The sequence below is a fragment of the Chiloscyllium plagiosum genome, unplaced genomic scaffold (assembly GCF_037043375.1).
Source record: "Chiloscyllium plagiosum isolate Xiang-an unplaced genomic scaffold, Cpla_swu_hap1 HiC_scaffold_19, whole genome shotgun sequence".
Taxonomy (NCBI): domain Eukaryota; kingdom Metazoa; phylum Chordata; class Chondrichthyes; order Orectolobiformes; family Hemiscylliidae; genus Chiloscyllium; species Chiloscyllium plagiosum.
In genome coordinates, this window is record NW_028270157.1 from 41,281,625 (window position 1) to 41,294,107 (window position 12,483).

Sequence of the window (12,483 nt, forward strand, 5' to 3'; positions counted from 1 at the left end):
CTGGCTGCCCCGGAAAGAGGGCAGGAGTGGACGGAGTGGTGGTGTGGATGGGGTTGGGGGGTGGAGGGCAGTGTTGGACAGTTGGGAGCAGAGGCAGGCGAGGGGGCAGTGTTGGACGGGGTTGGGGAGTAGTGTTGGGACGGTTGGGGGGCGGGGGCGGGGGCGGTGTTGGACAGGGACAGGGTGTGTTGAATAGGGTTGAGGGGCGGTGTCTCACGTGCTGTGTGCTGCTGCAGTCTCCTGAAGCAGACTTTAAACACTCTGAGCTCCTGAGGAAAGGCATTTAATCGATTAACCAAATAATTGATTATTTGAACAAAAATAGTACCCGCCCATCTTGTTCGGATAATTGAGGTTCCCTGTACATTGTTTCAAGTATTTACAGAACTTTTACTACCATATTGAAAGACAGTGGCCAAGTCATAGATCAGAATAATCCAGAAAGAGTTAGATACAGTTCTTAGAGTTTAAGGGATCAAAGAGTATGAGGAAGAAGTAGCTGCAGAATATTGAATTAGTGGATCAGTCATGATGATATTGAATGGCGAAGCAGACTTGAAGGGATGAAATTCCTGTTCCAGCTCCTATTTTATAAGTTTCTACACCATGATGGAATTTGAACCCATGCCCCCAGAGCATTTGTTTGGATCTCTGGATTACTAAAACAGTGACATTATCACTGCACTACCATGTTGGTTTCCAAGACAGACTCTCACAGACTAATTAATTGATGGGGAAAAAGTATTTTTACTAATTTCAGAATGTGTGTGTCAAACTGATTGAAATCTTTTGCATTTATTGATTTTAGAGATGTCAAAATTTTCTAATCAACCTGTTCAGACTTGTTATGACATACCTCTCAATCAAGTGAGACTTGAACCTGACCCTCCCGGTTCAGAGATAGGGACAATTTTACTGCACTACAAGAGCCCCAAATTAATTGTTGTTACTGTAAAGGATAGAGTTATAGGACACAAACTAACAATGAAATGCATAATTCAACAGAGCTGTACTTAAGAGCAGATTGCTCTCGACATAACTCCTGTTGTGGCACAAATTATGATGTTGCTGTCACTTTCACAAAGTTATTTTGTTCTTGGGTTTTTTGAAGAGAGGTTGTAAAGGCAGAGATGCTAAGGGAAGAGTCTGGTTTAACAATGGAGGGGAGTGGGCAATTCTCCCAGTTCAGGTTTTATTCTGGATGGGTTTAGGTGTAGCAGTCAGAAGACGCTGCAGTGCAGAAAGGTTCCAAGCTTCACCAGGTGATTCCTGACTGACTTTTCTCTCTGAAATCTCTTTGGAAGTTGCTCTTTCCTGCCTGTAAGAACCTTGAATTTACCTTTTGCCAAGGGGGCTGTTTATGGGATGTTAAGGGATTGAAACAACTCCCTCGTTAATTTGCTGTTTCGGTTCAATTAAGTTTTCCAATAGTTAAGTTATTCTAAATTCTGTTTACTTTTGTTTGTGTTTTAACTATAGTGTTTAAATAAATTCTGTTGTGCTTAAAGCTGAGTGGTTTGACCAGAAGCAAGGCACGTGGAATATCAACTTCACATCTACCTTTAAAATAAGAAAAAAATTAGGGTCCAGGCTACCTTCTTAAAATATTTTTGAGGGGTTCTGGCCTGGTCCACAACACAATTAAGCAGACAAATTTTTAAAATGTGGAAATCCATATTCAGCAGCAGTTTTAATTCCATCATTGCCTTTCAAAAAACCTAAGGAATTTCAATTTTTTTCAAGCATCAGAGCAAATTTCAAAACAGATTTGGCTAAACATTAAATATGAATTGCAAAAAACAGTGTCTATAATTAATAAAAGTGACCATTTAAGCAGCTAAACAGATCTATCTAATAAAACCATTCTGTTGTTTTTTTCTGCTTAAGAAGCAGAGCTAAAAAGAGGTAGATTAGGCCTGAAAGTCCTGGTCACCAGCAAAAGGGAAGGGGGACTGGTGCCGCCCCAAGTTGGGGCGCACTCCCCCAAGTTGGTCTTGATGGAATTCATAAAGAACTAGGGGTTGGAAGCAGCACCTTTCATTTAGGTTTTCTACCTTCTCTGGCCCAGTGGATGAACAGGGAGGAGAGAGAAGGAGGGGAAAGTGTGTGTCCTTGCACAAAGCAGTGTGTGATACATGACTCCAGCTTACTTGTAAACTCAGTTCTCACTCATTTCGCTTCATTCATTCAGGCTACTATATGAATGAGAGTGTGGTGTAATCATATGCAGGTATGGAAGAAGGAATGAGCTTGGGAGAGAGCCAGAGACAGGCAGTTATGGTCACTCACTCACAGACACTCATCTCTTAGGCCCGGGAGATGTAAAGATTAATTTTGCAGTTCTTTCCTACCCTGGGACTCCAGCTTTCCTGAATACTAGTGTTGCTGCAACTTCACCCTTGTGGCATCTCCTTCAGCCATCTCGACTCCAGCAGTCCACTGTAGTAGCAGAGGTTGAGCAGGAGGGCAAGAGCCCTCACTTTCTACTTTAAAACTATAAAGACTAGTTTCATTTTCAAGCTGATGTTCATACAGAAGATCACCTACTTTAGAACAAAGCTCTTATAATGTTACCTGCATGATAAATTGGTGATGCAATTGCTGCCGTACTTGATGTGTCAGCTGTGGTTCCCTTGGGGAACAATATTGATACTGGGTCTCTACAGTAGGCCGAGATCCAAACATACATGGCACCGAGGGTCTCTAGATGAAGAAAACACTTCATTTGTGGGCTATCATCTTGAACAGAATGGGAGAGGTAAGGGTGGGGTTGTGGTGGGTAGGGGTGGGGAGAAGGAGGAGGACAGAACTTGCATGTATATATCACCTTTCATGACCTTCAAACATACCAAAGCGTTTTAGGGCCAATAAAGTATTTGGAGATGCAGTCACTGCTGTAATGTAGGGAAATGGGGCAGCAGAACTCGCACACAGCAAAGTTGGACAACAGTGATCAGGCAAATTGCTATACAATCTGTTTCACTACTGTTGACAGAAAAATATAGCAAGAGAACTCCTTGTTCTTGTTTAAATAGTGCATCGGAATTTCTTACACAAATAAATTGCATTATAATGTGGGTGTAACATTTCTTAAGGTTCTACACATTAAATTTAATGCAGCACCACAGAAAGATATTAGAATATATGACCAAAACCTTGGTCAAAGAAGGAGGTTTTAGAGGAACAATTCAAAGGAAGAAAGAAGCAAGGAGGAGGAAGAGGATCAGGAAGGAAATTCCAGAGTTGATGCCTAGCCAAGTGTAGACATGGCTGTGAATGGTAGAGTGGAAGTAATTAGAAAGTGCAAGAAACCAGAATTGAAAGCACATAGATATCTCTGAAGGTTGTACGATTGAGGTTATAGAAATGAGGTTACAGTGGCGAGGCAATGGAAGAATTTGAAACAAGGATGGAAATTTTAAATGAGTTATTCCTCAAAGTTCAGGCATGATGAATAATCAGGATTTGGTTCAGGTTGGGAAATAGGTGGCAAAACTTTGTTTCAGAGAATGATGGAAGACTGGCCAACAGAGCATTGGAACAGTCAATTCTGGAAGTAACAAACGCACGATGTAGATTTCCACACAAGGTACTCAGAGGAAGTGATGGATGTACCAAAGAAAGTAGACATAGCCTTGATTTAATGTATCATTAGAAATGCGACATTTCTGACAATCCAGCACTCCCTCAGCACTGCATCTGCTAAGATTATACATCTCCTGATGTTAAGGCTGAATCCACAATCATCTGTTTCAAACCACATAACTTTTTAAATTTCATTAAATCTAACAATAGATTTTCTATTATTTTTCTATGAGTTACTAGACAAAATCTTACTTAGCAACAGTGTTCACTTCATCAATTCAAACGAAGCCCAATTGTGATCACTGGCTTAAATAGCAATAAGTAAACTCAACAGCACATTTGGAATGACAACTGCCCTATTGGATTAGTTTCTGTCTTACATAAGGTTGCAATGCTTTTTATAAATTATTGGTCCTATCAGTAGACAAATACCCAGCAAAAAATTCTTCTTCACTATTTTAGAAGAGGTGCTAATCTTACGTAACATAAGTGGATTAATAATCCCTGAAAAGGTAGAAAAATGTCACACGTTTGCTAAATATTGACCTGCTAATATCAAGAACAGCAATGTTTAATTTTAGTACAAGTAATAAGAGACCAAGTTACAAACATGGAAACAGACCTTTCAGTCCAACTTGTCCATGTCGACCAGATATCCCAATCTGACCTAGTCCATTTGCCAGCATTTGGTCCATATCCCTTTACAAGTAAACCCCTTCCTACTCCTATACCCATCCAGATGCCTTTTAAATATGTAATTGTACCCACCTCCACCACTTCCTCTGGCAGCTAATTCCATATAAGCACTGCTCCCTGCACAAGAAAGGCACCCCTCAGGTCCTTTTTAAATCTCTCCTCTCTCACCCAAAACCTATGCCCTCATTTTGGACTTTGCCAGCCTAGAAAAAAGAACTAATCTTTCAGCACTGAAAATAACTAAGACCACTGTTTATTTGATTTTTTAAATGTTTTATACTTCTACTTTATATTATTAGATCTCATCTGATCTCATCTGATTCTGTAGTCAAATGGCAAAATACTTGTACAATTAGAAGAAACAATATTGATTTGATCGAATAAAAACTGAAATGATACGTTTTAATTTGCCCATTTCCACAATTAATAATTGTGTTAAGATCCCAGTAAACAACAATAAAACAAAATTTCTCTAACAGGACTGCACTGTGTATAATCAAGTGTTTGATAATCTCACGCAAGCTTTTGTCCATGGGTCACAATAAAAAAAAAGGCAGCAACGATGACTGCAAAAGCTAAGGATCATGTCTCCTTCCACATTCTCATTTTGAACATTCCTTCAATACTTGCCAAAACAGATGTTAGGGATTGCTACAATTGACCTTAGTGTTTATAGACTGATAAGGATGAGTTAAAATTAAGATTTTCATTATTCCTGTTTGCTGCAACTTGTATTGGGCTTCAGGCAGTTGAATGTCAGAGAAGAGAGAATATGGCTGTTTTCGGTGGAATAGTCTATAACCGGCTAGGTGCACAAATGAACTTGCAAGTGCACACCAGCAAAGAGTTAAGAAATTCAGGAAAGGTTAGCACAAAACTAAAGGGGGGAGCAAAGTACTTAATTACCAACACAAATGTAAAATTCAAAGCAAAGAATTACATCTTACTTGTTGGCCTTGAAGAGGATACATTTGACGTGGTGAATCAGTACAGGACATTCCCTTGTACGGTGGTGAAAGAGGATAAGTCTGCCCATTTACTAGTCCTAATGTCCTTAAAGGAGGCGCATGTTGCAACTGGTCACTGTTCCTCTCAGTTCCAGCACTTTGCATTTCTCCATTCACTCGTTTTTGCTGTCTTAGAGATTCATTGGTCATTTTACTTAGAGTTTCAGTGGCTTCTTTTCCAAAGCGGCTTGACTTAGTCCGTCTCCGGTCTTTCTTTTCCCTATCTTCCCACCTTAAATTGAACTCTTCATCACTGTCAGCATCGTCTGCAGGGAAGTGTTTCAACATTGATTTGTTAAAACACCTGTCTAGAGCTTCAGCCATCTTTGTGTATTCTATTAGAAAATGAAAATTTAGCGATTATCAATGAGAGCATATAACCAAAAATTCAGTCAGTCACCAACAACGTTCTAAATGATTTCATGCAAGAAAAAGATGCATAACTCTTTAGAAATAACTGGTACAACTTAACGGTAAACCCACAGTTTAAGAATTAACAGTAACAGTAAAAGAATTAGCTAAAGAAAATAACTTGTAAAAATTATTAACACTGAAACATGTTGCATTAGTGTGATTCTTATTTTGTTCAACCGTATAAAACTTTCTCCCAATTATGGACAGGATAAATAGACAAAATCTTTCCCTGGGGTGGGGGAGTCCAGAACTAGGAGGCATAGGTTTAAGGTGAAAAAGGGGAAAGATAGAAAAAGGGACCCAAGGAGCAATTTTTTCATGCAGAGGGTGGTTAGTGTATGGAATGAGCTGCCAGAGGAAATGGTAGAGGCTGGTACAATTGCAGCATTTAATAGGCATCTGGATGGGTATATGAATAGGAAGGGTTTAGAGGGATATGGGCCAAGTGCTGACAAATGGGACTAGATTAGGTTAGGATACGTGGTCGGCATAGACAGGTTGGACCGAAGAGGCGGCATGGTGGCTCAGTGGTTAGCACTGCAGCCTTATAGCACCAGGGACCTCGGTTCGATTCCAGCCTCGGAAGACTGTCTGTGTGGAGTTCGCACATTCTCCCCATGTCTGCGTGGGTTTCCTCCGGGTGCTCCGGTTTCCTCCCACAATCCAAAGATGTGCAGGTTAGGGTGAATTGGCCATGCCAAATTGCCCACAGTGTTAGGTGCATTAGTTACAGGGAATTAGGTCTGGGTGGGTTACTCTTCAGAGGGTCAGTGTGGACTTGTTGGGACAAATGGCCTGTATCCAAATTGTAGGGAATCTAATCTAAAAAAAAGGTCTGTTTCTGTACATCTCTATGACTCTATGAGAAATGAACTTGAATTCTACCCACATCATCAATTTGTTACAATGGAGGACATTTTAAAAAAATCAAAGCATATTCGTTAAGTTTGACACTTTTTTTTTAAAAGCAGGTGAATATAAAACAAAACAACACACAACATATCACTCACTTTATATGATTACATCATTGGTTTAACTAACAAGCAATGGCTTTCTTTTTCTGTTTATCATCCAAGTTTCATTAGGCAAGATTTCTTTTTGAATTTCCAGTCATAAACTATTGATTTAATTAATAAAGTAAAAATCCAGATCTAATAAGTAATAAAATTTACACTTTTCCTTGGTACAACAAATTTATCCTAAGATATAGAAACATCAGTAAGTAGCAGTACAGTTATGTCTTCAGAACAAGAAAAGATGCATTGTTGGGCTTGATTCTTGGAAATGAAGTGGATGATGTCAGTGGGGGAACATTTAGGAGATAGTGATCATCACATTGTAAGGTGTAGGATAAAGGTGGAGAGTGACAATGGTCAATGCAGAGTTTAAAAAATATCAATTGATTGAGAAATGATCAACGGGCATGAGCGAAGTTGGGCAGATAGACTGGAATGAAAAGTTGGTGGGAACAATTATAACTGAGCAATGGGTTAGCTTCAAAGAGAAAATGCTGTGGTAGGGAACCTTCCAGAAACACATATTTGCAGTTGAATTAGTAATAACATGAAAAAAGGTGGATTGATTAGGAAGAACCAGCATGGATTTCTAAACGCAATATCATGTTTGATTAAATTGGGAGTTTTTAAGATATGGAGCTAGATAGTTGGATACAAAATTGGCTTGAAAGCAAGAAACAAGGGTGGTGGTAGAGTTGTTTTTTGGACTGGAGGCCTGTAACCAGCAGTGTGCTACAAGAGTCAATGCTGGGTCCACTGCTTTTCATCATTCATATAAATGATTTGAATGTGAATATAGGAAGTATGGCTAGTAAGTGTGCAAATAACACCTAAATAGGTGGTGTAGTGGACAGTGAAGTAGATTATCTCAGTACAACAGGACCTTGATCAAATGGGCTAATGGACCGAGGAGTGGCAAATGGAGTTTAATTTGGATAAATATAAGGTGTTGCTTTTTGGTAAGGCAAACCATTATACAGTTAATGGTAGGGCCCTGGGGAATATTAGGCAAAAATGAGGACTGAAGAAGGGCTTTGGCCCAAAACGTTGATTTTCCTGCTCCTCGGATGCTGCCTGACCTGCTGTGCTTTTCCAGCACCACTCTAATCTAAACCCTGGGGAATATTACCAAACAAAGAGACCCAGGGGCGCAGGTGCATAGCTCCTTGAAAGTGAACTCACAGGCTGACAGAGTAGTGAAGCAGGCATTTGCCATGCTTGCCTTCATTGATCAGAACATTGAATAAAGGAGTTGGGATGTCATGTTGTGGCTGTACAGGACATTGGTGAAGCCACTTTTAGAATACTGCACACAATTCTGGTTGCCCTTCTACAGAAAGAATATTGTGAACCTTGAAAAGGGTTCAGAAAAGATTTACAAGGTTGTTGCCGGAACTGGAGGGTTTGAGATAGGCGAGGCTAAATAGGCTGGGGCTTTTTTTCCCCTGCAGAGGAATCTGAGAGGTCACCTTATAAAGGTTTGTAAATTCATGAGGGGCGTGGATAGGGTAAATAGACAAGCTCTTTTTTCTAGGGTGGGGGAGTTCAAAACTAGAGGACATAGGTTTAAGGTGAGGGGGAAGCTTTAAATATGATCTGAGGGGTAACTTTTTCACGCAAAGAGTGGTGCGTTTATGATTAGATTCGATTAGATTACTTACAGTGTGGAAGCAGGTCCTTTGGCCCAACAAGTCCATACTGACCCTCTGAAGAGCAACCCACCCAGACCCATTCCCCCACATTTACCCTTTCACCTAACACTACAGGCAATTTAGCATCGCCAATTCACCTAACCTGCACATTTTTGGACTGTGGGAGGAAACCGGAGCACCCGGAGAAAATCCACGCAGACATGGGGAGAAAGTGCAAACTCCACACAGACAGTTGCCTGAGGCGGGAATTGACCCGGGTCTCTGGCGCTGTGAGGCAGCAGTGCTAACCTCTGTGCCACCGTGCCGCCCAAGGAACAAGCTGCCAGAGGAAATGGAGGCTGGTACATTACAACATTTAAAAGGCATCAGGATAGGTATTTGAATAGGAAGATTTTAAAGGAATATGCTGGAAAATGGAACTAGGTCAGACAGGGATGGCTAGTTGACATGGATGAGTTGGACTGAAGGATCTGTTTCCATGTTGTATGACTTTGTAACACGAAGGGTGAAAGGAGGTAGTGCTGTTGATGTAAAATCTGAAAGAACTGCAGATGCTTTTAAATCTGGAACAAAAACAGAAATTGCTGGAAAAGTTCAGCAGATTTGGCATCAGTGGATGAAAATCAAAATTAACATTTCAGGTCCAGTGATCCTTCCTTCGAACTGATGCTAGCCAGAAAAATGTTGAGAATAAAAGCTACTTTGGAGTACAGACCAAATTACTGGAAAATGAAAGACACTGCAGAAGTCTGCTTTATTGAGGGTCAAGCTATACTAATGATTGCTAAATGCCTAGTAACATAGGCCATTTTCAGCAATGAAGGTACACATTGAAATACATAGTAAAAAAAAAGTTAAAAGTTTGAGAGAGACAGATAAGGCTGTTTGATACCTGAGGGATCCATAAGAACAACATCTGCTCCTGGGGATGAATAAATTTCTGCTAACGTTATTCTAATTCAAAATAGCAATAGCAATATGATACTATATGATAATCAAGAATTACACATACATTGGTTTAAATTGGGTAATGGAAACTATTGTTCATTAATAACTTGCAAAGTTATAAAAAAAAACATTCTATTATCAACAATAAATCAAATAAACATTGTATTATCAACATGACCCACAAATCAACAATATTATCAAAAGTCAATATGTGGACCTTTAAAAGAGAACTGTGGTTTACAGAATGATTGGATTTTTTTGATTAAAGACTGGCTTGACAAAAGGTTTACTGCAGGTTTTTATAAATGTTGCAAGCTCTTTTATTATTCCCAGTAGTAGGACCAGAGGGCACAGCCTCAGAGTGAAGGGACGACCCTGTAGAACTGAGATGAGGAGGAATTTCTTCAGCCAGAGGGTGGTTAAATCTGTGGAACTCACTACAGCTGAGGGTTTTGGAGGCCAAGTCATTCAATGTATTTAAAAAATAGATAGGCTGTTGATAAGGGGACCAAAGAGTTACAGGAGAAGGCGGTTAAGAAACATTAGCCATGACCGAATGGTGAAGCAGACTCGATGGTCGAATGGCCCATTTATGTTCCTAAATCAACACCACATAAAATTACAAGTAGTACATGACCTCAAAAGGATTTTCATCATTTAGTACAACCAGCAGAGTGCATCATGTAAGGAGAGGGCCACAACAAATTCAATCAACAATCTCATGCCCTCCTACCCATCAACAGCACAGAGGTGAAATAAGTGGAGTCTGTCAAGCTCCTGGGAGTGGCCATCCCAACAGGTTTTCTTGGACTCTTCACGTGGACAAACTGGGTACAAAGGTCCAACAATGTCTCTTCTTCCTCAGGCAGCTGAGGAAATTTGGCACGATGGCAAATACCCTTGCCAATTTTTATAGGTGCACCATCGAGAGCATTCTGTCTGGATGTATCACTACCTGGTATGGCAACTGTACCATTCAAGATCAGAGACGGTTACAGAGAGTGGCGAACTTGGCCGGACAATCACAAAGGCCAACCTCCCATCTATAGAATCCATCTACTAGACCCGCTGTCAAGAAAAGGCTACCAGCATTCTCAAAGATCCATCCCACCCTGGCAATGTTTTTCTACAAACTCTACCATCAGGGAGAAGGTACTGAAACCTGAACACACGCACCAGCCAATTTCGAAAAAGTTTCTACCCTATTGTTGTTGGAATACTGAATGGACTCTCAAACTCTTAACATTTGCCTGTACCTGTGTTTTCTTTTATTTTTGCTGCTGTTTATCTATTATTTACTTATCTATGCTACTTAACTATGTGATCTGCCTGTATTGTTCGCAAGACAAAGCTTTTCACTGTGCCTCGGTACACATGACAACAAATTCAATTCAATTAATTAATTCTTAAAAAAGCAAGACCGATTTAAGAATAGGATTTAAAGCATATGGAGTTAAGCACTTAAATAATCTAAACTAACTTGAAACAAACAAGATTTTTATCCCCTTCTCACTAAAAACACTGCTCTAGGTCTCTTCATTTGGTTGCATTTCTTTTAGAAGTTGCTTATCTCAGTGTATAAATTGGCATGCATTCCAGAATGGAGGAGGGTGAAGAAAATTACAAAAGCACTAATCCTGTTTTCCCACCAAAAATCATTACCAGAATTATGTCAAATGAATAGAAGGGAGAAAACAAACCCAAAACTGGCTGAACTGCAGATGCTGGCAATCAGAAACGAAAACAGAAATTGCTGGAACAGCCCTGCAGGTCTGGCAGCAACTGTGCAGAGAAATCAGTTACTGTTTTGGGTCCAGCGACCCTTCCTCAGAACTCAAGTGGCCCTTCCACATGTTACTTTCAAGTTGTACACCACCATTAGTAAGGTGGCAGATCAGCTCAGGGAGAAAAATGGTGAAAGGAACTATAACTTGAACAATCAGATCCTTAAAGAGGAAAGAAGAGAGATTGAGGAGCATGGATGGCAGTGTAGGTAAGTAAAACCAATAATACGTCAACTGGAATAATGAAAAATGTTGTGTTAAACACAGGAGGCCATTCAACATCATATCAAAGCTGGGAACTTATTATGTAAATTGTTGTTTATTCTGATCCCATTTCTTTGCCTTTTGCTCATATAATTTATTTTTCAATTTTCATTTTTTGTTTCTCCCAGCAATTGCTATTTCAGCTGAAGTATTCTAAGTTCTATCCTACAATTTATAACCTATCCCACAGATTCACCAAACAGCAGACAAAATATCTTTTGCTATTTACTTAAACTCACTTTGATTAGGTTTCGTCTATTTATTCCAGTGAGAAAAGCCTCAATTTTTCTAACTTTTCTTCACAACTATAATCTTGTACCATATAACATTCTAATGAATCGTCATTTTATATTTTTCACATCCCTGGTATCATTTTATAGAGGAACATTAAAGTTGCGTGCAACACTTCAATTGTGGCCTAGGTGTCAGTCTTTGCTCATAGTACAGCTTGCTATTGAGTCATCAGCTTCAGTGCATAATCTAAATTGATACTTCAGCACTTAATTGAAGCAATGTAACACTGTGGGAGGTTCAATTTTTAGAATAAGCAGCTATACTGGAACCCTGTATTTCTACTCACTGGACACAAAAGACACAATAGAATAACATAAACAGGAGCAGTACAGTTTTCATACTGTCCTGACCAACATTTATTATTTACAAATAAATAAAACTAAAGAAGAAATGGAATTTCTGGTCACTTTATTGTATTACACTCAGTGGGAGCTTGCTGTATACACATTGGCAAACATTGGATTGAGATTTTAAAAGTAATTCATTGTCCAGAAGGTACTTTGGGGCATAATGAAGTTGTGAAAAGTTCTATATCAGGGCTATCTAAATTGTGGGCGACTTTAGGCGTTGCAAACTCTGTTGCAGCTATGGTTGTCATAATGCTGGGGCTGAGTACTAATAGCTGTGAGGGCTCTTTAAATCTGTACTATTTTTCTATTGGTAGTCATAGCCTAATGGACTGCGCCCTAAGACCTGACTCTTCCTACAGAAAAGCCTGTGAGGTAGATTTTATTTATAGGAGGAACCCAGCGTTTTCATCAACATTATTTGCCATCTTTTCATCAAGAATCAAAACCCCCACCCCGTACTCCACCCTCACCAA

General features: G+C 39.7%; 1 protein-coding gene across 2 annotated transcripts in view; it reads right to left on the minus strand.

The window, feature by feature from the left end:
- Window positions 1-12,483, minus strand: part of cecr2 (CECR2 histone acetyl-lysine reader) — a 144,942-nt gene that overhangs the window by 17,074 nt on the left and 115,385 nt on the right. The window contains exons 14-15 of one of the 2 annotated variants that reach the window (XM_043709441.2): window positions 5,229-5,623; window positions 2,575-2,703 (exon numbers count right to left, since the gene is read on the minus strand). In XM_043709441.2, coding sequence (XP_043565376.2) covers window positions 2,575-2,703; window positions 5,229-5,623 — 524 coding nt within the window. The remainder of the gene's footprint in view (window positions 1-2,574; window positions 2,704-5,228; window positions 5,624-12,483) is intronic. The other variant, XM_043709444.2, reaches the window with a different exon arrangement.